The following is a 24,000-nucleotide window of genomic DNA, read 5'->3' as shown; positions in this document are numbered from 1 at the left end:
TAAAAAATGAATCAAAACATCCACAAAGTAACAAAGAGATGAAGAAATAAGGACATGACATTCACATACACATTTAAACATGCACATGTACATAATCCTGATACAAACATTATATTATGAAGGAAAAAGATCAACCCCCCTCCCCTCCAAAAAACAAAAGAAACAAACAACCCCCCACCCCCACCTCCCCCACGCGCCCCCCAAAAAACAAACAAACAAACACACACACAAAAAAAACCCACAAAGTATGCAGGACACTAATTATGGTTGTATATCATTAAGTATTGCGATAGTGGTTAGACATACAACTAAAGAGAGAGAGAGAACCTATGACTAGAAGCTATTTCTTCGCGTATTTCCACACATATCTGAATGACATTCATCTGTCAGACAACAAGACCCATCCTTACATTTTCAGCAGACACTGCTGCTGCTTTTTTTGTTGTTGTTGTTGTCTCCTTTAGATTTTTTTGTTTTTTTTGTTTATGTTTTTGTTTCGTCTGTCTGTGTTTTTTCCTGGGAGTTTCGTTCCATTGCTGCGAAGGAATCTCTCCTTCCTTAACGGGTAGTTTTTTTTTAATGAAGCAGTCAGAAGAAAGCAGAATATCCGTCTCTTCTCCTCCCTTCCCCACCCCTCCCCTCCCGTAGCTTCCCCACCCCTCACCGTCCCTCCCTTCCCTTCCTCCCACCCTCCCCTCCCTTCCCCACCCCCTCTCCTCCCTTCCCCCTCCCCTCTCCTCCCTTCCCCACCCCCTCTCCTCCCTTCCCCACCCCCTCTCCTCCCCTCCCTTCCCCTCCCTTACCCACCACCCTCCTCCACTCCCTCACCGTCCCTCCCTTCCCTTCCTCCCACCCCTCCCTTCCTCCAACCGTCCCCACCCCCACCCCTCCCTTCCCCATCCCCTCTCCTCCCTTCCCCACCCCCTCTCCTCTCCTCCCTTCCCCACCCCTCCCTTCCCCCTCCCCTCTCCTCCCTTCCCCTCCCCATCCCCTCCCCTCTCCTCCCCACCCCCTCCACTCCACTCCCTTCCTCTCACCCCTCCCCTCCCTTCTCTCCACCCCCTCTCCTCCATTCCCCCTCTCCTTCCTTCCCCACCCCCTCCCTTCCACTCCCTTCCCCACCCCATCCCCTCCTTCTCCTCCCCACCCCCTCCACTTCACTCCCTTCCTCTCACCCCTCCCCTCCCTTCGCTTCCCTCCTCCCCCCCCCCCCCCCGCGCCCCCCCCCCCCAGATCTTCGAGACATCGTTGATTCCAGGCAGGCGGGTGGTCCGGATTGGTCTCCCAGTTAGCGGGCCTGAAGTCCATGCATTTCAAAGTGGAGGCAAGGCGAGGTGTTAATCGCTGATTGGATGAGGCGGAAGGCGGCTGACTCGTACAGTGATCGCTGCTTAGATTTGAAGGTGCGTGGTCTGTCTTAAGACCGGTACGTACCGGAAAAACCGATTTCGGAAAGCCGGTTTGAAGCTGCCGCGAACCGACTGAGAGTTTTCAGTTTAGTTCGAAATCGAGCTGTTTTTCAGCTCTTCGTTTCCAGTTTTTCTGTCTGTCTGTCTGTCTGTCTGTTTGTCTCTCTTTTCCCCCTTTTGATCTTCGTTATTGAATTGTTATCCGGCACCTGCCTTCCTTTCTCTTTCCTTGTCTTGATGTTATTGTAAGGAGAAATTAATGTTCTGGAAGAAAAACAACAACAGAAGACAAGAGTAGCGTTTCGTATGTATCTCTCATGTCACAGTCACCAGTTCGCTTGTTTCTGGCCACGTTCTTTCTGTGTTGTATTGTGTTACATTGTATTGTATTACTCTTTTTTGTCACAACAGATTTCTCTATGTGAAATTCGGGCTGTTCTCCCCACTGAGAGCGTGTCGCTGCACTAACAGCGCCACCCAATTGCCAGGGAGAACCCTTTTGTTGCCGTGGGTTCTTTTACTGCGCTAAGTGCAGTTTATCGTCTCATCCGAATGACTAGCGGCCAGACCACCAATCAAGGTTTAGTGGAGATGGGAGAAAATTCTGGCGACTGTGCCGGGATTCGAACCAGTGCGCGCGCGCTCAGATTCTCTCGCTTCCTAGGCGGACGCGTTACCTCTAGGGCCATCTCTCCACTGCATGATGATCAGAATCACGGAAAGCGCTGCGCCGTTTCCATGCTGGTTTCACACCTTCCCTGTAGCCTGTATAAATACTTTCCAGCTTGAGGGCTTGGCTCTTTGCATTTGGCTGTTCGAATCCCACTCTCGCCTTTTCTTCCAAGGTGGAGAGATGGCTTAGAGGTAACGCGTCCGCCTCGAAAGTGAGAGAATCTGAGCGCACTGGTTCGAATCCCATAATCGCAAGTATTTCACCCCCCCCCCCTCCCTCCCCCTCCCGCAACCCCCTCCACTAGACCTTGAGTGGTGGTCTGGACGTTAGTCATTCGGATGAGACGATAAACCGAGGTGCCGTGTGCAGCATGCACTTTGCGCACGTAAAAGAACCCACGGCAACAAATGGATTGTCCCTGGCTGAATCAGTTGTGCGTTGAACGTTTGATCCAGCGTTCACCAGAGATCAGGGTTCGAGGCCCTGTTTCGGCATGGTGTTGTGTCCTTGGGGAAGGTACTTTTCTCCGATTTTCATCCCTCCACACGGGTGAATGAAGGGGCGCCTGACTTCCGTTTTGAAAGGTTATGCTGGCTGAAGGAGGGGATTAGGTCCCTTTTTCCTGTTGCCGAGCCCAGGATTAATTGTTGGATACGAATTGATTGTTTCGATAATATTAAAGGTTTTTTTTTTTTTAATTGCTGTCTAGCACATACATACAGTGTTGCTGAGCTAACTTGGCATTTAGCTGACGCGACTTTTTCCAGGCTGTTTATTTGGGTCTTTCCTCATTGTGGATCTGATAATTTTTCTCTGTTGCTGTTTCGAATTTCACTTCCATTTTCCGCCCCTGGTTTCCATTTCTTTGATTTCCCGTGTTTGTGCTGATTTAGCACTTTTATTTTTCTTCCAAAAGCCAGATACTTCGTTGTTTATGTCAAACTTTCGCAAGACATCATGAAGTGCAGCTACGTCCTTCATGTGTGTATACTGAGGAAGGTGGCAGAGTGGTTAAGACGCTCATCTTTCCAATGGAGGGAGTCCGTGAGAGTAAGGGTTCGAATCCCACTCTCGCCTTTTCTTCCAAGTTGGAGAGATGGCTTAGAGGTAACGCGTCCGCATCGGAAGCTAGAGAATCTGAGCGCACTGGTTCGAATCCCATAATCGCCAGTATTTCACCCCCCCCCCCCTCCTTCCCCAACCCCCTCCACTAGACCTTGAGTGGTGGGTCTGCCGGGGACGCTAGTCATTCGGATGAGACGATAAACCGAGGTCCCGTGTGCAGCATGCACTTCGCGCACGTAAAAGAATCCACGGCAACAAATGGATTGTCCCTGGCAAAATTCTGTAGAAAAATCCACTTCGATAGGAAAACAAATAAAATTGCAGGCAGAAAAATACAACAAAAAAAGTGTTGCGCTCTTAGTGTAGCGACACGTTCTCCCTTGGGGAGAGCAGCCCGAATCTCACACAGAGAAATCTGTTGTGACGAAGAGAGTAATTCAGTAGTACAATGAATGAAATACAAGTGTGGAAAATCAAACCGAGCGTCTAGTCTCTCGGATGAGACAACGAACCGAGGTCCCGTTTGCAGCACGCACTTGGCGCTCTGAAAAAAACAACAACACAACAACATGGTATCAGTATCAGTATCAGTAGCTCAAGGAGGCATCACTGCGTTCGGTCAAATCCATATACGCTACACCACATCTGCCAAGCAGATGCCTGACCAGCAGCGTAACCCAACGCGCTTAGTCAGGCCTTGATAAAAAAAATTTATTAAAAAAAGAAGAAGATAAAAATAAAAATAAAATAGAATAAATAAAGTAAAAAATCACAAAAAAACAACCCCACACAACACAAAACCAGTGATAATAACAGATTTATACCAGATAGTTACTTTCGCAAAACACAATTGTTCATCTCATGGAGATTTTTATTTTTTCAATAAAAAAAAGGGGGCAATACAACTTGATTTTTTTTATATCACAAAATATCAGCACATTATAAAATGTGACAGTATTATATTTTGAAATTATCACTCTCTCTCTGCTTCTTCTCCCCTTCATACACACACACACAACACTGTGACACGACACACAATCACACACTGTGACATGACACACATACACACACATGACACCACACACACACACACACACACACACACACACACACACGACACACACAACACACGCAGAACAAATCACCAACAGAAAGACGACTCACATGGCAACGAGTGTTGTTCTCGGTCAAAATTCTGTGGAAGAAATCCACTCTGACTGGTACACAAATATACATGCTTGCACTTAAAGCGTAGGCGCGTTGGGTAATTCTGCTGGTCAGACATCTGCCTAGCAGATGTGGCGTAGCGTATATGGATTTGTCCGAATGCAGTGACGCCTCCTTGAGAAACTGAAACTGTATGTATTTCCTAGTGCAGTTCTGTTACTTGAGATAATTATTTCCTTTTAGTGCAAAGGTGATCGACCTGTCGGTTTCTTGTCAAAGGCAAGCTCGCCACAGCCTTGACAAGATGGCCCCGTTTGGTTTAAATAGTATTTCATTTAATATCCCAATACAAATACAGTGAATTGCACAGGACAATAAGAAAATCTTTAAATCAAGTTCTCTGTTTCCATTTGAGAAACTTGACGTTCATGTGATTTGACTGGATGGGACTGGATTTCATCGCACTCTGCTTGGGAACCTGGCTGTCTATCAAACAATGAGGAATTCGTCTCAGACAACGCATTGGAGGGAGAGAGAGATAGGGGAGAGAGGGGGGGAGAGAGAGAGGGGGAAGAGGGAGAGAGAGGAAAAGGGAGAGAGAGAGAGCTGGGGAGAGGGGAGAGAGAGAGAGAGGGAGAGAGAGGGGGGTAAGAGGGAGAGAGAGAGAGAGATGGAAAGGAATACAGAGAGGGTATCAGTATCAGTAGCTCAAGGAGGCGTCACTGCGTTCGGTTAAATCCATATACGCTACGCCACATCTGCCAAGCAGATGCCTGACCAGCAGCATAACCCAACGCGTTTAGTCAGGCCTTGAGAGAAAAAAAAAGAAAAAAACACAACAACAACAACAAAATAGAAATGAATAAATAAATGAAAAATAAATAAATAAATAAAATGAATAAATTAAAAAAATAATAGATAAATACATAGAAATACTACTAATAATGATATTTATAAGGCGCAAAATCTTGATGAAGTCAACTCGATCAGAGAGGGAAAGGGAGAGAGAGAGAGAGAGAGTTGGGGAGAGGGGAGAGAGAGATAGGGAAGAAGGAGAGAGAGAGATGGGAGAGAGGGAGAGGGGGAAGACGGAGAGAGAGGGGGGGAGGAAGAGAGAGGCGGGAGAGAGAGAGGCGGAGGGAGAGAAGGGGAGAGAGGGGCAGGGAGATAGATAGATAGAGAGAGAGAGAGAGAGGGACGGACGGTAGGGACGGGGAAAGATGGGACAGGAAGGACATGAGTGACGACAGCTGAATACAGATGACCGATTTCGCATGACTGCTATCAGCAACCCAGATTAGCCGTGCCCAATTGTCTGTATGGGCAATTATCGGTTATCAACATGGCCTTGTGTCCATAGCAACGGTCGCCTTGTGTCCATAGAAGCAGACGCCTGATGTCCACAGCAACAGTTTGTCCCCGCTTGGACAGGTCGCCAGTCCCAGTGTGCAGTCTGGTCCGATGCAAAGCCAGGCCTGTGTGGTCCTGACCGCTTTAAAAAAAAAAAAAAAATTAATTTCTGTCTTCTTCCGTTGCCCTTAGGGTGCTATTCCGATTTGTCTAGTCCCGATTCAACCATTCCTGAATAACTAAATTGATGATCCCAGTACGCCAATATACTCAGTTGTGTGTGTGTGTGTGTGTGTGTGTGTGTGTGTGTGTGTGTGTGTGTGTGTGTGATGTCTGTGTGTGTGTGTGTGTTCGAGCGAGCGAGCGAGCGAGAGAGAGAGAGAGGCGCCGAATAGTAGCAGGTGAAACAGGAACAGCAGGTAGGCAAAACAGGATTAAGAGTCAAACTCCCCAAAGGCCATTGAGAATGGCGATTCAATAAAAAAAACAACCAAACACCCCCCTCCCGCACCCCCCCCCCCCCCCCCGAAAAAAAAACACCAGAAAAAAACCCAAACAAAAAAACAAAAAAAAAACACAACAGTAGTTGAAACAGGAATAAGCAGAACATAGTGACTGAACTTCCATTTGAAATGAAATGAAATTATGGTGCTTAGAGCCTCGCCGACCACTAAGGCCATCTCAAGGCTATCGCCGCGTTAATAACTACTACAAGGGCAAAACCCCCCCCAAAAAAAAACAATTAAAACGAGTCACCACTTCAAACTTTCCACTCAAAAGTTTACAAAAAAACCCAAAAAAACTTCCATAGTTTAAAACCTTCAAATCTGGTTAAAAATGTTCACTTCCATTTCAAGCCACACTGATCTCGTTTCCTCCAAGGTTCAGCAGTAAATGAGTTAATGAGTGTCTGTGGAAGTGCGTCGATGTATATTTTGGATCGTCGGTACTCGTGCTGATCTGGGAAGGAGTGTTGCAATGAACGCTGGTTTTTTGTTGTTGTTGCTGTTGTTTTCAGTGGTGGGGAGAGAGGGCAATGTGTTTTCGAGTGTCATCAAGTGTGTTTTATTAAGCGTGTGTTGTGTTTGTCGCAGATCCTGCAAGGAGACCATCGTGCTGACAGTATGCCAGCCCTACACAGACAATGTAAGTACCTCTGTCTCTGATAAAGAAAAAATCGAAAGAATGAACTTGCTTTGCCCTTCACAATGTAAGTATTAATGTCTCTGGAAGAAAAATAAAAAGAAAGAATTAACGTGCTTTGAGTAGGGCGCGAAAAACTGTCCACACTTTGTGGACACAGGGCTACCCTCACACTCACGCACACGCACACACACACACACACACACACACACACACACACACACACACACACACACCAACTGAATTAGATAGTGGAGGGGGGGTGGGGGTGAGGGTGTGTGTGTGCGAGGTTTCGTACTGGCTAACATTGGAAGTAAGATATTTTCACAGCTTTCTAAGAGTACGAGAAGACGTTGTTCTAATGTTCTTATGGATCGAATTCCAAAGGGAAGGAGCGACATACCTTAAGGGCTCGCTGACCATATCGCTGGCCAGTCACTGAACCAATACTGTGACAGATTTCAAACTGGAGCTATTGCATTGTATTTTATTGTATTACTCTCTTTGTCACAACAGATTTCTCTGTTTGAAATTCTAGCTGATCTCCTTCGGGAGAGCACGTCGCTACACTGAGAGCGTCACTCATTTTTTTTCTGCCAGCAATTTATTTTTTCTATTTTCCTATTGAAGTGGATTTTCGTACAGAATTTTGCCAGGGACAACCCTTTTAGCGTGAGTTCTTTTACGTACGCTAAGTGCACGCTGCTGCACACGGGACCTCGGTTTATCGTCTCATCCGAATGACTACCGTCTAGTCTACCACTCAAGGTTTAGTGGAAGGGGAAAATACTGGCGACTATGGGATTCGAACATGTGGGGTCAGATTCTCTCGCTTCCTAGGCGGACCCGAAATGCCGTCTGAGGGTTTTGCTTGCTGTGTACTTGCTAGATGGCATCTTTTCCTGTGTGTACACAAAGAATTATTTCAGTTGCCCATTTTGTGGTTTTTTGTCCTTTCGTGCCATTTTGAGAGCGGGGCATCGTCCGGGCAACATAAGGTAAACAAGTTCTGATCTTCTAGCTTCGAATGTCAACGTCCATGCTCTTGACAGTCCAGATATTAAGTCTTTGTCTTGGTCTTTTCCCTGACATTACGATGACAGCATCTTTCCCTAATTAGGAAAAACAAAACAAAATAAAGCCCAAGGGATGACACTTCATCGCGTGCAGACGATGACGGAAACGATGCTGGTTCTGTGAATGAACAAAGAAAATAAACAAAGAAATCCGGTAGCGAGGGACAAAGAAAAAAAAGAGAGACAAATTTCTTCAGGCATGTTTACTTTCAGTTTCAAGGTGTCAGAGCGTGCGGACAGATCCATATACGCTACGCTACACCACACCACACCTACTTGAAACAAAAAGGAACATATGCCTGACCTTCACACAAACACAACGCGCTGGTTGAGGAGGGAGGTGGCAGAATGGTTAAGACGCTCAGCTGCCAATACAGAGAGTCCGTGAGGGTCTGGGTTCGAACCCGGCTCTCGCCCTTTCTCCCAAGTATGACTGGAAGGTCAAACTGAGCGTCTAGTCTTTCGGATGAGACGATAAACTGAGGTTCCGTGTGCAGCACGCACTTGGCGCACTGAAAAAAAACCCATAGCAAAGAGAGTGTTGTACTCTGGCAAAATTCTATAGAAGAAAACCGCTGATTGGTACACATTTTTATTTTAACAAGCACTCAAGGCCTGACTAAGCGAGTTGGTTTATGTTGCTGGTCAGGCATCTGCATTGCAAATGCGGTGCAGCGTATGATGGATTTGTCCGAGCGCAGTGACGCCTCCTTTAGAAACTGAAACTGACAGCTGAAACTTCGTGTTCCTTCTACTACTAGCACTTCATTTTCTTCATATCGCCATCAGCGTCATCATGATCGTGGTAACTGAAACAGAAACCGACGGGCGCAATAGCCTAATGGTTAAATCGTTGGACTTTCAATCTGAGGGTCCGGGGTTCGAATCACGGTGACGGCGCCTGGTGGGTAAAGGGTGGAGATTTTTACGATCTCCCAGGTCAACATATGTGCAGACTTGCTAGTGCCTAAACCCCCTTCGTGTGTATACGCAAGCAGAAGATCAAATACGCACGTTAAAGATCCTGTAATCCATGTCAGTGTTCGGTGGGTTATGGAAACAAGAACATACCCAGCATGCACACCCCCGAAAGCGGAGTATGGCTGCCCACATAGCCCAGTCGTGTATATGCGAGTGAACGTGGGAGTTGTAGCCCGCGAACGAAGAAGAAGAAGAAGAAACAGAAACCGGAACAAAAAGGAACATATAATGGGCCTGACCTTCTTCGCACACAAACACAGCGCGCTGGTACAGAAAGAAGTTGCTGAAGAGGTGGGGACTGGCGGTGTTTCCTTGTTGCAGTCCAACCGGAAGTCGGCTCTGCTGACGGCGGCCAAGAAGGCCAAGCTGAGGAACAACCCGTCCCGCGTGAGGTTCGCTGACGCCGTGCTGGTCAACGGGGCCAGCATCACCAATGTGAGTGCCTGCCCACTGCTGTCTTGGGGTTATTGCTGGTGGTGGTGGTGGTCTTGTTTGGTCGTGTTGTTGCTGTTCTTGTTTTTATACTTGTTCCTCTTGTGTTTTTCTGACTCTTTTCTTCTTCTTTCTTTCTCTCCTTGTTGTTGCTGTTCTTGTTGTTCGTCTTGTAATATGTTGTTGCTTTCTTTTTGTTGTTCTTGTTCTTCTTGTTCATGTCTTCTTCTCCTTGTTGTTGCTGTTCTTGTTCATGTCTTCTTCTCCTTGTTGTTGCTGTTCTTGTTTTTGTACTTGTTCCTCTTGTGCTTCTCCGCTCTTCATCTTCCTCTCCTTGTTGCTGGTCTTGTTGCTCTTCTTGTGATTTGTCGTTGTTGTTGTTGTTGTGATTTGTTGTTGTTCTTCTTCTTGTGGTTGTTGTTGCTGTTCTTGTTTTTGTACTTCTTGTTCCTTTTGTGCTTCTCTGCTCTTTTCTTCTTCTTCTTCCTTTCCTTGTTATTGCTGTTCTTGTTGTTCTTCTTGTGATTTGTTGTTGCTTTCTTCTTGTTGTTCATGTCTTTTTCTCCTTGTTGTTGTTGCTGTTCTTGTTCTTCTTCCTGTCATTTGTTGTTGTTGTTGTTGTTGTTCTTGTTTTTGTTCTTCTTCTTAAAATCTTCTTCTTCTTCTTCTTCTTCTTCTTTGTCGTCTCTGGTATTAAGTTTGTTAAATGGACATTTATGACATCCCTGGTCGTTACGACAACCCCCTCAGAATACACGTGACACGTGATTAATGTAACAAGTGGGTTTGTCCCTGGCCCCTGCCCCTCAGTTCCCGTATACCGTGTATACTTCACATAGTTATTGTGGAGGAGGGGAAAGTTTCGTTTGCAGCGCCGTCACACGTTCTGATGATAAAGACACATTTGAATGGTGACGTATAAATGGTAGGGGAGGGAGAGGCGGGGGTGGGGGGCTGGGGGGGGGTGTTGAATGATGAGTTGGGAGAAACTGGTTAAAAGGAGGGAGGAACCACTATCATCCATATTAACGGAAAAATCATTGATACGAAATGGTTGATAATCATGTTTAAAAGCAGAGCTGCTTGTTCCTGCTGTTTGACGTTGTCCATGGGCAGGTCACATCTCTGGTATAGTTGGGGTTATTCCATCTTTTTACACTCACACATTCCCCCTAAAACCCGGGGGGAAAAAAAGGGAAAAAAGGAGAAAAGAAAAGGCTGTATGAACGAGAGGGGATTTCACAATGCCTACTGATTGCGGCAGTCAGATGGCCTGAGGCGAGGCAAATCACGTGCCGACAATGGCTGGCTGAAATAACACAACGTTACGTTCCAGAGGGCACGCCGAGAGTGCCAGGCAGTCTGAATACTGCTTGTCAGGGCTGCCCTGTTCCGTGTCTCCCCACAGTCAGTCAGTCACCTCCACCACGCCCCCCGCACACCCCCCCCCGCCCCCCGTGCTCGCCCCCTGCCCCCAAATAGCCTCCTCCACCCTTCGTCGCCCTACCCCCCCCCCACCCTCCATCCCTCCCACGCCACCCCCCCCCCCACCCCCCTTATTTTTCATAATCATATTCTGCTCTTTACTGCTGCAAACACTTTCCAGAGAGTCCCCAGAAAACCCTCACCCCCCACCCCCCACCCACTAGACCTTGAGTGGTGGTCTGGACGCTAGTCATTCGGATGAGACGATAGACCGAGGTCTCGTGTGCATCATGCACTAAGCGCGCGTAAAAATACCCACGGCAACAAAAGGGTTGTCCCTGGCAAAATTCTGTAGAGAAATTCCACTTCGACGGGAAAACAAAGAAAAAACTGCAGGCAGGAAAAACAAGTTTGGCGCTCTCAGTATAGCGACGCGCTCTCCCTGGGGAGAGCAGCCCGAATTTCACACAGGGAAATATGTTGTGACAAAAAAAAAAGAGTAATACAATACAACACAGTACAATACAATACAGTGTCGGAAAATGACAGTCTAAAAACAAAACAAACAGACTGGGTGAGAAGGTGTTGCCTACAGACTTTATTCCAGGAGTATTGAGGTTTTTGAGTCTTGAAAAAAGATGTTTTGGTTCATGTCATATTATAAAGAGTAGTTTAGTAATTTGTAGTCGGTTGATTCGATGTTTCATTCATTGGTACGGCTGAACGGATGATAGCCAATGGACTAATCGTTATTAGAAAAAAAAATCATTAAAAAAGAACATATATCAATAAGTCAGTGTGACACCATTTCAATGAGCTAATGATTAATTTTGAGCGCGTGTACACATTATTTTCATTTGACTATAATCAGTATACATAATAAGATTTTTCGTGGGTAGTTGGTATCTTTTTCGATCACCCACCCTCCTTGCAACGAAAGTGGTATCATTTTTCATTTATATATATATATAGACATGATATCCACAGCAAAAGTTTCATTCAGTACTACACACCACCAACCACACACAGCATCACGACACCCGAATGACAACCAACAAAATTTCACCACTGGAGTATCCCCACCCATCCCCTCTTCTGTTCGTATTTGTATTTCTTTTTATCACAACAGATTTCTTTGTGTGAAATTCGGGCTGCTCTACCCAGAGAGAACGCGTCGCTACACTACAGCGCCACCCATTTTTTGTTATTTTTTCCTGCGTGCAGTTTTATTTGTTTTTCCTATCGAAGTGGATTTTTCTACAGAATTTTGCCAGGAACAACCCTTTTGTTGCCGTGGGTTCTTTTACGTGCGCTAAGATCATGCTGCACACGGGTCCTCGGTTTATCGTCTCATCCGAATGACTAGCGTCCAGACCACCACTCAAGGCTTAGTGGAGGGGGAGAAAATATCGGCTGCTGAGCCCTGATTCGAACCAGCGCGCTCTTAGGCGGACGCGTTACCTCTAGGCCATCACTCCACGATGGACTTCTAAACGACAATGACTCAAATGTATACATTGATACTCTTAACAAAAAACGTCTTCAGTCACCGATATGTGTGACAGGAATTAAAGTTCCTCCTCCTCCCTGCAAAACATCTGGCACTTGCGATACGGAAACAACCTGCAAAGGTATCTTTGTGTGTATTTTTGTTTTGCCTGACTCTTCGATAGGATATTCCTTTTGTAGCGCGCTGAAGCCACTCGCTGCCAGTTGAAGGGACTGGTTCGCTAGCAGACATTGTCCATCATGGCGTGTACCACACCAGGGCTTAAGGCTGTCGGCATCCTGAGCTCCTGCCGTGTTACCTCTATCCTGTCTTAGGCCCTGTCTAGACGTCATGAATCCGCCGTGTCGTGTGAGGCGGCCGTTATGTTCATACTTTATATGTACATGTTTTTTTTTTTTATGTTTGTGGGGATTTTTGTGTATATGGTTTATTTTAGGGTTATTTTTGCGCGAAGATGGTGTGTGTGTGTGTGTGTGTGTGTGTGTGTGTGTGTGTGTGTGTGTGTGAGAGAGAGAGAGAGAGAGAGAGAGAGAGAGAGAGAGAGAGATGTGTGCGATGATGATGGTGTTGAATATGATTTTTTTTTCCTTTCTCATGCTTGCTTTTGGATGCAGACTGAGAATTCGGCAAGTATTTTTCATCTTCTCCTCATATTTCCCCCCATGTACTCTGTGTGATAAAGCATGCAGCGTCCAACAGATACGGAGTTTTTTCCTTCTGTTACTGCACACTGTTTTTTTCCCCCGTTTTCATTTGTCAGTGTTGTCGTCGTTGTTATATTCATTATTGGTATTGTTGCCGTGTCATCATCACGATGCGCATGCCATCATTAGACTGTCATCTTCATCCATTTTTTATGTGCATGACCATGACCACCACCACCCATCCATCGTGAAGTATATATGTGTTATCATCACCATCATCGTTATCATACTGATCTTGTTTCCCACTTCTGTGTCTTTATGTGCTCATGTGTTGTATAATGCACTAATATACATACATATATATATATATATATATATATATATATATATATATATATATATATATATACTGCTGTTTCACGTGAGGCGCTTAGAGCCCATCTGTTGCGAGTTTGCGCCCATGCAAGTGCAATATAATTATTATCATTATCAACATTATCATCATACACATCAGACTCATCATCGTTGTTGTGTGTGTGTCTACGCCGACCTCTCTGATCATCCTCACAGAAGCCATTACCATTATTATCACCCTGTTCAGTTCCTGGGGTTTTTTTAATTCTTTTTTTTTTCTGGCGTGGGTTTGCCAGTGTATGAGGGTTGTTTCATAAGTTACTTCCTGTTCTTCTGACCTTAGGCCAACCCTTAACTCTCTCCATACGAACGGCGAAAGAGACGACGTTAACAGCGTTTCACCCCAATTACCATCATCAAAATATTGCAAGAGGAAGGCTCTTATACTGAAGAGGTGAATGTTGACAAAGAATACCACAATTCTTACGACGCAAGCTAAAGGTTGGGTCATTCAGACACCCTCTGGACATCCGAGGGGTCTGTGTAGAGGAGAAGAGAGGACTGGCCGTACTGAGTAAGTTAACTTCCGCGGGAATGTGACTCTTAGCGCATAATACATTCTGTTTTGGCTGAATTTCTCTGGTTGCTTGTGCCATATCTCGTGGTCCTGATTTTTGCTTTTCATTGTTGACCTTTATCCAGCTCGTGACCTATATTTGATGGACGAAGGCAAAATATAGGTGTGTGATGGTGATGTTTTGTCTCTTGTCTTGTCTTTCCGTCTTTCTGGCGGTTTGTTTGTCTCTGCCTGCCTGTCTGTCACGTTCTCTCTGTTCACGATCTGTTTGCTTACCCAATGTCTGTATGGTGTGTGTGTGTGTGTGTGTGTGTGTGTGTGTGTGTGTGTGTGTGTGTGTCTGTCTGTCTGTCTGTCTGTGTGTGTGTGTGTGCGTGCGTGCGTGCGTGCGCGCAAACATGCATGTGTATGTATGTGTGTGTGTGTGTGTGGTGTGTGTGTGTGTGTGTGTGTGTGTGTGTTCTGATGACCGGAATTGGACAGTGAAACAAATTAGACGCGATATCGTTTGTTAGAACCATACTATATGTGAAGAAAGATTCTTTTTTCTTTCTTTTTGTTCCTTTTTTCGGGAGGTGGGGGTGGGGTTCGTGGTAATGGTGGTGGTGTCCGTCATGCACTGACCAGAGACAATGGCAGGTACATACATCTGTGTACCGGTGTAGCAGCGTGTTTGTGCCCGCGTTGGTTTTAACCCTGGGGTCGAATCGGGCTGGCCCAGAATAAAACTCGTGGGGGTGGGGGTGGGGGGAGGGTCTATGTAGATCAGCCTGAACGAACACCCTTTGGCCCAGTTAGAATCAGTGCTGGGTAATTTGTGCCAGTCAGAATCAGTGCTGGGTAAACCTGGCCCAGTTAGGATCAGTGCAGGGTAATTTTGGCCCATTTATAAGCAGCTCCGGATAAAATTGGCCCACGTAAAATCAGCACCGGCTAAACTAGGCCCATTTGGAACCAGTGCTGGCAAAACGTGGTCCAGTTACAATCAGTGCTGGGTAAACTTGGCCCAGTTGGAACCAGTACTGGGTTAACTTGGCCCAGTTAGATTCAGCGCTGGGTAAACTTGGCCCACTTGGAATCAGCGCTGGGTAAACTTGGCCCGGTTGGAATCAGTGCTGGGTGAACTTGGCCCAGTTAGAATCAGCGCTGGGTAAACCTGGCCCAGTTATAATCAGTACTGGCTAAACTTGGCCCAGTTAGAATCAGCGCTGGGTAAACTTGGCCCAGTTAGAATCAGCACTGTGGAATCAGAGGCAACGAAAAAGCGGACATTCTGGCAAAAGACGATGCACAGAAGGAGCAGGCCAACAAACTGGTGTCATACGATGAAATCAAGACAATCATCAAGGCACAGCCTCCAGCACCCCAAATATAACCCTGAAGACAGATACCATTTGCTGGAACGACGGGAACAGGTCCAGATCTTCCGCCTGAGGACTGGACACAACCGCCTGCTCCACCACATGCACACAAAATTTGGCATTGGACAGAGTGGAGAGTGCCCTTGTGGTGAGGGACCAATGACAACCGACCACATCCTTCAAAACTGTAGGACGCATGCAGCATCCAGGAGGAAGTACTGGCCAACACCGACAGCAGTGGAAGCCAAACTGTACGGCACCTTGGAGGAGCTGCGACGGACGGCAGCCTTCATCGAGGGCACCGGGCTGCTTATCTAATGGGAGGCGAACGAGGAAGCAGAAGAAGAAGAAGAATCAGCACTGCCTGTCAAATTATAACTCCTGCCGTTAGCTTCCGTTAAGTTATTTTGCAGAGGATGTGAGTGGGGGTTGTGGTGACCGGTCAGTAAAGGCTGGCCCAGAATTTGTCCTCCTTCCATTTTCAACAGCTGGATTTAATTAAATCCTTAGAAAGGTGATAATTTCCAGGCGTATCCTGATCAAACCCAGGCTCACACGAACAACACTGCATTATATCCAAAGGGTCCATGCCCTGTATGTAATAAGACAACTGGGGAAATGGCCCTTGCCGTACATATAATAATTCGTATGGACAATTTGTTTTTACTGGCCAATGCTTTGCAGATATATAATGACCCATATGGATACATGCTCCTTTTCCTCCATGTAATAACACATCAGGATTCGAAGCCGCTCCTCCTCTCCTTAACTGTTATCTGGCAGCTTGGTTATAACCACGAGCTTAGTAAATGTGTTGAATCCGTATTTGGTGTCCTCTTGTATGCATGAGCGAGTGTGTGTGTGTGTGTGTGTGTGTGTGTGTGTGTGTGTGTGTGTGTGTGTGTGTGTGTGTGTGTTATTATGCTATCCCTAATCAGTGATGCAAACATTGCTATTGTCGAAATGACACAGTCTGTTTATACGTTTCTCGCCGTCCCCTCTGCTGTCTCGTAAAAATGCTTGAATATAAGTGATGATAGACTGTTATTTCGCAAGAAGCTCCAACTATGTCATCATGCTCCCCGAACACACACACACACACACACACACACACACATACACACACGCACAACACACACACACACGCACACACGCACACACATTCACGCACAAACACACACACACACTCACACACCACTCATGCACACACACACACACACACACACAGAGACACACACACACACAACACACACACACACACACACACACACACACACACACACACACACACACACACCACACACACACCACACACACGCAAGCCGCTTCCCACTTCCTCAACCCGTCTTTACTCAATCAGCTCCTCATCTCTCACTCAGCTTAGTCGAACACAAATTTATCAGCAGGTTTTTGGGTTTGGTTGTTTTTTTGTTGTTGTTGTTTTGTTTTGTTTTAATTTTTTTTTTTAGCTCTGCCTGCTCTTCGGGTAAAGGCGATTGGAGGAGAATTTGCACAATGTGAACGTGTGGCTTGCGATAGGCAGTCTCTGTTGTCTGGCTGTCGCTGTCTCGTTGGTAAAACGGAAAAAAACAACAAAAAACCACACACACACACACACACACACGAGAATTTACGAGACGGGTAATAGAAAGGAGCGGACACGCATATGGGTCAACAGATGCTGAGAGGAAGGGGTATGGGTAAGAAGAGTGGGTGGTGGTGATTTGTTCTTTTACACTCCTGTGGTCCGGCGGTGGCAAAGAACATTGTATCGTTGTTGATGGTGGATACAGACTTCACTAAAAAGCTAGGGACCACTTCATGGAAAATCAGCTATGTTTTCATGAACAATTAAAAAAAAAAAAAAGAAAAAATAAGAAGAGATGTTTCCATCTTGCTCTGTTTGTCTCTGTCTGTCTTTCTGTTTGTCTGTCTCTCTCCCCCTCTCCCTCTCTCTCTTTCTCTTTCTGTCCGTCTCTCCTCTTCTTGATGAAATACATCTATTATTTTTCATATCGACGATATGCAAAATTACCCAAGAGAAAGAACTATTGAACTTGCATGCCTTAAATCATTTCCATGATGCACAGAGATGTGGCAAGAAAGATAAAAAAAAAAAAAAAGAACTTCCTGTCACCCGCTCCACACTACAAAGTGTGACGCAAGGAAAAAGGTTTGAGGCATCGTGACAGGCGTTGGACTTGTGATCCAGTGTTAACCGGTGATCAAGGTTCGAAGCCCCGATTCGTCCTCAGTGTGTTGTTGACCTGGGAATGGACCTTAACCCCGATTTTCCCCCAACTCCACTCAGTACTGAACGGGTACCGGTCTTCGGTTGGGGAAGGTTAAAACGGCGGAAGGAGAGGACTGGGCCCCGCCTTCTGTTGTCGAACCCTGTACATAGCGGACCTGAATTCACTGCCTCGATGACCGAAAGAAAAAGCTGAGCGACCAAGAGCCAGGCTATCGTTCAATCAACTGATCAGCCACCCAGTCACTCACCAGTAGTAAGCAGTCAAGTGTCTCGAGAGATAGCGAAAGAGAAATGTAGGTCTCAGTCTCTTTTTTTTTGTCTTAAAAATTTTTTTTTTCGAGAGACTATAGATGAGTGCTTTTCTGACTTGTGTAAAGCCACTATTGAGACTATCGTGACTTACTTATTCCATTTTCGACCCACGGTCCAGTTGTGAAATATGTAAGCCGAGGGGTTTTGCGAGTTTTATGATTTCGAACAAATACTTTATCCATACTTGATCAGTTACTAAAGCAAGGAATGTTCTGAATGGTGCCCATAACCATCCCCATGTCACATGTTGTGCGTCAGATTTCAGCTGGTCACCGTCACAGCGCAGGTGGTAGAAACAGACAGGCTGAAACCTACACACACCCCTCCTCCTCCTCCTCCTCTTCCTCCTCCTCTTCTTCTTCCTCCTTTTTCTCCTCTTCCTCCTTTCTCCTCCTTTTTCTTGTTCTTGTTCTTGATCTTCTTGTTCTTTTTGTTCTTGTTCTTTTTCTTCTTGTTTGTTCTTCGTGTTCTTGTTCTTGTTCTGTTTTTCCCCTTGCAATGAAGTTTATATATGTCCAGAAAACAAATCCAAATTCCTCCAAAGCTCTTCACAATCACAGAAAAGGGGAAAAAAATAACAACAAAAATAACAACACATATTCGGTTTCCATCAAAAACCTCTGAAGCATTATACGGTAGTTACTTCAAAGAGTTTACATACACATTGACAGGGTCAACTTACACAAGTTTTTCTTGTTCTAGTTCTTCTTCCATCCCGTTGTATTCGATTGTAGAGGAGACGGGCGCAATAGCCGAGTGGTTAAAGCGTTGGACTGTCAATCTGAGGGTCCCGGGTTCGAATCACGGTGACGGCGCCTGGTGGGTAAAGGGTGGAGATTTTTACGATCTCCCAGGTCAACATAATTATGTGCAGACCTGCTAGTCCCTGAACCCCCTTCGTGTGTATATGCAAGCAGAAGATCAAATACGCACGTTAAAGATCCTGTAATCCATGTCAGCGTTCGGTGGGTTATGGAAACAAGAACATACCCAGCATGCACACCCCCGAAAACGGAGTATGGCTGCTTATATGGCGGGGTTAAAACGGTCATACACGTAAAAGCCCACTCGTGTGCATACGAGTGAACGCAGAGGAAGAAGAAGAAGAAGATTGTAGAGGCACCACTGGTGACCTGGTAACCAGTTTCTCTATTTCTCCCTGCTCCTCGTGCGTTGGGCAATCTCAGACATGTCCATTATTGTCCTCCCAGCTCTGTTATTTTCTGTCTGCCTGTCCTCCTCCTTCCTGCAGTGTGCCTTACAGGGTTGTCTCAGCAAGCCCCGTTGATCAGAAGGACGCACCCCATACACTCTCAAACAGCACGCACTGGACTGGACACTGGACTCTGTTTAGTGGGATGCTAATCGCAAACGTTCACCGAGGGCGTACGTATCTGGCTTGGGAAGGTGGAGTGGGGGCATTTGTTGGGTGGCTGGAGTCAAACCTCGTATTGATAATGTCCAACAAGTCCCACAGCAGGGCTATTCTCGTATGTGTTGTGTGTAAGAGATGCCAGTTTTTGTTGTTTTTGTTGTTGATGTTCTTTTTATGGAGGGTAATGTTGGTTTGTTTTGTTGTTATTGGTGATTTTCTTTCTTGATTTCTTTACTTATGGTTTTTCTTTTCCTACTTCTTTTCGTCTTTTTGCGTTAAGAAACAGAAATACCTGTGCAAGTTAATTGTCGCTGAAGCGTACTGCGATTACCTAATGTGTTAATTGTGTAATTCTTCTGCAGTGGTTTGTGTGAAATACGCAAAATGAAACTGCTAATAATGATGATGATGATGTTTCAGTAAGACAAACTATATAGCTTCCGATGCAAAAGAAAGGTAAAAAAAAAAAAAGTCTCCCAACAATGCTGGAAGCTACTACCCCCCTGCCTCAGCCCCCACAACCCTCCTCCACCCCCGCCTTTCCTCTCTTGTCACCCACAGTGAAGGGTTATCAGCCTGTTAAGTGGTCCCTGGAAGTAACCCAATTTTCCGGGCTCTCCTTCTTTCCCCCCGAAATCTACTTTCCAGCTCTCTCACTCGGGTATAGTGCAGTGAGGAGACCCTGTTTTGGGAGGACGTCACATAGACACACAGTCTTATAGTCCTTCAGCCAGCCCCTCAAATTAAGGGGGTCGGTACCACTCATAGTGGCAAGTGTTATCATATATTTTTGGAATCGTCTATGTCCCTAGATGTCAGAAAATCATGATAATGTTGTGAACGTGGCAGCTTTCTGCCTGTTATCACGTGATTTCTAACCCCACCCTACCGCGTCGAGAACGCGCACCGTGATCAAGCTCTGTTCTCCCAGAGCCTAAACCATTGAAGATAGAAAAACTATTATTGAACAAAAAAGATGTATAATAGCATGCTAAACAACTTTTATTCATATAAGTATATCAAATTATTATTTGTTCGTGAAATGTAGTGGCGTTTTGAGGATTTCATGACATATTCACACAAAATTCGGCATGTCGTCTTTTGTCAAAGCTAAATCGTTAGATATAGGAAGACACTTTATGAAGCAAAACGAAGCGCATGGGACTTGCGAACAACTTTTATTCTCATAACACTATCAAAATGTTGATCGTTTTGGAAAAGCAATCACTTTTGTGAGTGTCATCAAAGATTACACAACACGACAAAATTCTCAGTTTGTGTTCTGCTCTGCCTAAATGTTTGCAAAGAAAAAAGTATTACTATACAAGAAGATGTAGAATAGCACGCAAAACAACTTTTGTTCTCATACATTTATCAAAATATTAATTCGTTCATGAAATGTAGTGCCGTTTTGAGGATTTCATGACAAAATTCACACAAAATGCGGCACTTCGTCTTTTGTAAAGGCTACCTAGTAAGATATAGGAAGACATATTTAGAAGCAAAACGAAGTGCAAGGGACTTGTGAACAACTTTTATTCTTATAAAACTATAAAAATTGTTAATCGTTTCGGAAAAATCATGGCTTTTGTGAGTTTCATCAAAAATTACGCAACACGACAAAATGCTCAGTTTGTCCAAGTCGGTGTAATGCTCTGCCTAAGTGGTTGTAGATGTAAATATACAAGTAGCGCTAAACAACCAGATGTAGAATAACACGCTAAAGAAAAATTGAGCAGAAATAAATGAAAGTCAAAGTAAAAGATATTGCATTTTGACCGTGGGCACACATGCAAACTGGGGGAGGGGCAAAACAGAGACAATACTTGAAGAGCTAAATCTATTAAAGGTAATTGTTTTCATCATTTGATATGTGAAATTATCGCACATTCTTATGATATAGGGATTAACATAAAGAAAGTAAAATCTATATTTTTCCTATGTTTGTGTCTGTTTCAGACGGCGTCAGAAGGCAGTACTGACCACCAGAAGTACTTCTGATTGATAAGGATCCAGTACTATCATGGCAGAGCTCCGCCTGAAGGAAGACCCGGATTAAAGTCTTCAGCTGACCAGTGTATCATCCACTAACAGACTTACAAATGTGATGAAAATGAGTCTGATTTCTCCAAATTCATTCCAATCATGGAAAACTGCTTGAAGCGCCTAAAATAGGGAATCATGCACCTATGCTGGATGCTACCAAGACGGTAGTTGGTATGGAAGTACCAAAAATAAAATGCCATAGGTACTGCAGAACTGTCTTCACTGTGAAACATACTTTGAACAGCCTGAAAAGAAAAGCAGAGGAACCAGTTCAACCACGTGAGGAAGCTTCGCAGACAAAGTGGCAAAGTCGAGGACCATCTTCTACTTCAAGAGTTCTTCCAAAACAATGTATATGTTGTGAAAAGTCTTCGAAGTATTTGTAAAAATCTAACACAAGAGAACAGTTAAATACAGGCAAAAGAACTTCGTGTGGGTAAAACCCTACGTGACATTGCTGTGAAAAAATGACACCAAAATAACTGCTGTGACAAGCAGAGACGTGGTAGCAGCTGAGGCACAATACCGTCGGACATGCTACAAATTATACACTAAAGAAACATATATAAGAAACATGTAAAGACAGGTTGCCAACTCAGAAAGAGGCTGATGAGGAAATGCCAGATGACGAAGAAAGGACATATCAGAACGCAGAAGATGCATCGTATGCCTTGCTTTTCAAGCACATCAAAGAACTAATGGCACAGCCAGACGTCATTCCTCTAGCATCTCTTACTGAGAAGTTGAAGATGTTCATGTCAGTGAATGGTATCAAAGACGTCAAAGATTCCACAACTAGACACATCCATAGAAAGCTTGAGATTAGATTTGGTGAGGAGCTGGTTATGTTTCCAGATGAAAATGGAAAGATTTTAGTGATGCCAGTCACTCTCAGTCCCCACGAACTTGGCCCAATGTATCAGGCACTCAAAATACAGCTGGCCTTGTGGAAATCAGACAGCTCATCGACTGACAAAGTGTTGGATAAAGCATCTCTGCATCTTTGACAAGCAGTGAAAAATTCGCAGAACAAGTCACTATGGCACATCAACCCCTCAGATTTGGACACAATGGAATCTGTTGGACCCGCTGATCTGAAACGCTTCCTTCTGGCACTCAATACTGGTGATCCAAACAACGAGAACCCATCAACCAGGAATCCAATCCTCATTGACTCGTTTAACCAAGACATTGTGTTTGCTGTAAGTCATGGGCAACAGAAGACTCCAAAACACATCCTTTTGTAATATGGTCTGAAAAGTCTTACTTGAAACGTGAAGCTGATCAGAACGTTGAACAGGCTAGGACATGGAGTATCATATGAACAGCTTGAAGAGAACGACACAGCACTGTGTCTACAAAAGATAGCAGATTCCATCAAGAAGAGAGTGATTCTTCCCAGGAGCAATGTCACGTAGGGTTTTACCCACACGAAGTTCTTTTGCCTGTATTAACTGTTCTCTTGTGTTGGATTTTTTCAAATACTTCGAAGACTTTTCACAAAATATACATTGTTTTGGAAGAACTCTTGAAGTAGAAGATGGTCCTCGACTTTGCCACTTTGTCTGCGAAGCTTCCTCACGTGGTTGAACTGGTTCCTCTGCTTTTCTTTTCAGGCTGTTCAAAGTATGTTTCATAGTGAAGACAGTTCTGCAGTACCTATGGCATTTTATTTTTGGTACTTCCATACCAACTACCGTCTTGGCAGCATCCAGCACAGGTGCATGATTCCTTATTTTAGCCGCTTCAAGAAAAGTTTCCAATGATTGGAATGAATTTGGAGAAGTCAGACTCATTTTCATCACATTTTTAAGTCTGTTGGTGGATGATAAACTGGTCAGCTGAAGACTTTAATCCGGGTCTTCCTTCAGGCGGAGCTCTGCCATGATAGTACTGGATCCTTATCAATCAGAAGTACTTCTGGCGGTCAGTACTGCCTTCTGACGCCGTCTGAAACAGACACAAACACAGGAAAATATAGATTTTACTTTCTTTATGTTAATCCCTATATCATAAGAATGTGCGATAATTTCACATATCATACCTGTATATTTACAACTGCAACCATTTAGGCAGAGCATTACACCGACTTGGACAAACTGAGTATTTTGTCGTGTTGCGTAATTTTTGATGAAACTCACAAAAGCCATGATTTTCCCGAAACGATTAACATTTTTATAGTGTTATGAGAATAAAAGTTGTTCACAAGTCCCTTGCGCTTCGTTTTGCTTCTAAATATGTCTTCCTATATCTTACTAGGTAGCCTTTACAAAAGACGAAGTGCCGCATTTTGTGTGAATTTTGTCATGAAATCCTCAAAACGGCACTACATTCCATGAACGAATTAATATTTTGATAAATGTATGAGAACAAAAGTTGTTTTGCGTGCTATTCTACATCTTCTTGTATAGTAATACTTTTTTCTTTGCAACCATTTAGGCAGAGCAGAACACAAACTGAGAATTTTGTTGTGTTGCGTAATCTTTGATGACACTCACAAAAGTGATTGCTTTTCCAAAACGATCAACATTTTGATAGTGTTATGAGAATAAAAGTTGTTCACAAGTCCCATGCGCTTCGTTTTGCTTCATAAAGTGTCTTCCTATATCTAACGATTTAGCTTTGACAAAAGACGACATGCCGAATTTTGTGTGAATATGTCATGAAATCCTCAAAACGCCACTACATTTCACGAACAAATAATAATTTGATATACTTATAAGAATAAAAGTTGTTTAGCATACTATTATACATCTTTTTCGTTCAATAATGGTTTTTCTATCTTCAATGGTTTAGGCTCTGGGAGAACAGAGCTTGATCACGGTGCGCGTTCTCGACGCGGTAGG

The 24,000-nt window shown here is 44.6% G+C and overlaps 1 protein-coding gene across 1 annotated transcript in view; it reads left to right on the top strand.

The window, feature by feature from the left end:
• The window catches only part of LOC143298862 (uncharacterized), a 351,980-nt gene that overhangs the window by 245,770 nt on the left and 82,210 nt on the right, over positions 1-24,000 (top strand). The window contains exons 5-6 of the mRNA XM_076611863.1: positions 6,759-6,810; positions 9,186-9,299. Coding sequence (XP_076467978.1) covers positions 6,759-6,810; positions 9,186-9,299 — 166 coding nt within the window. The remainder of the gene's footprint in view (positions 1-6,758; positions 6,811-9,185; positions 9,300-24,000) is intronic.

The sequence above is a fragment of the Babylonia areolata genome, chromosome 24 (genome assembly GCF_041734735.1).
Source record: "Babylonia areolata isolate BAREFJ2019XMU chromosome 24, ASM4173473v1, whole genome shotgun sequence".
In the NCBI taxonomy this organism is placed as follows: Eukaryota; Metazoa; Mollusca; class Gastropoda; order Neogastropoda; family Buccinidae; genus Babylonia; species Babylonia areolata.
This window is presented reverse-complemented; position numbering and strand designations above follow the sequence as displayed.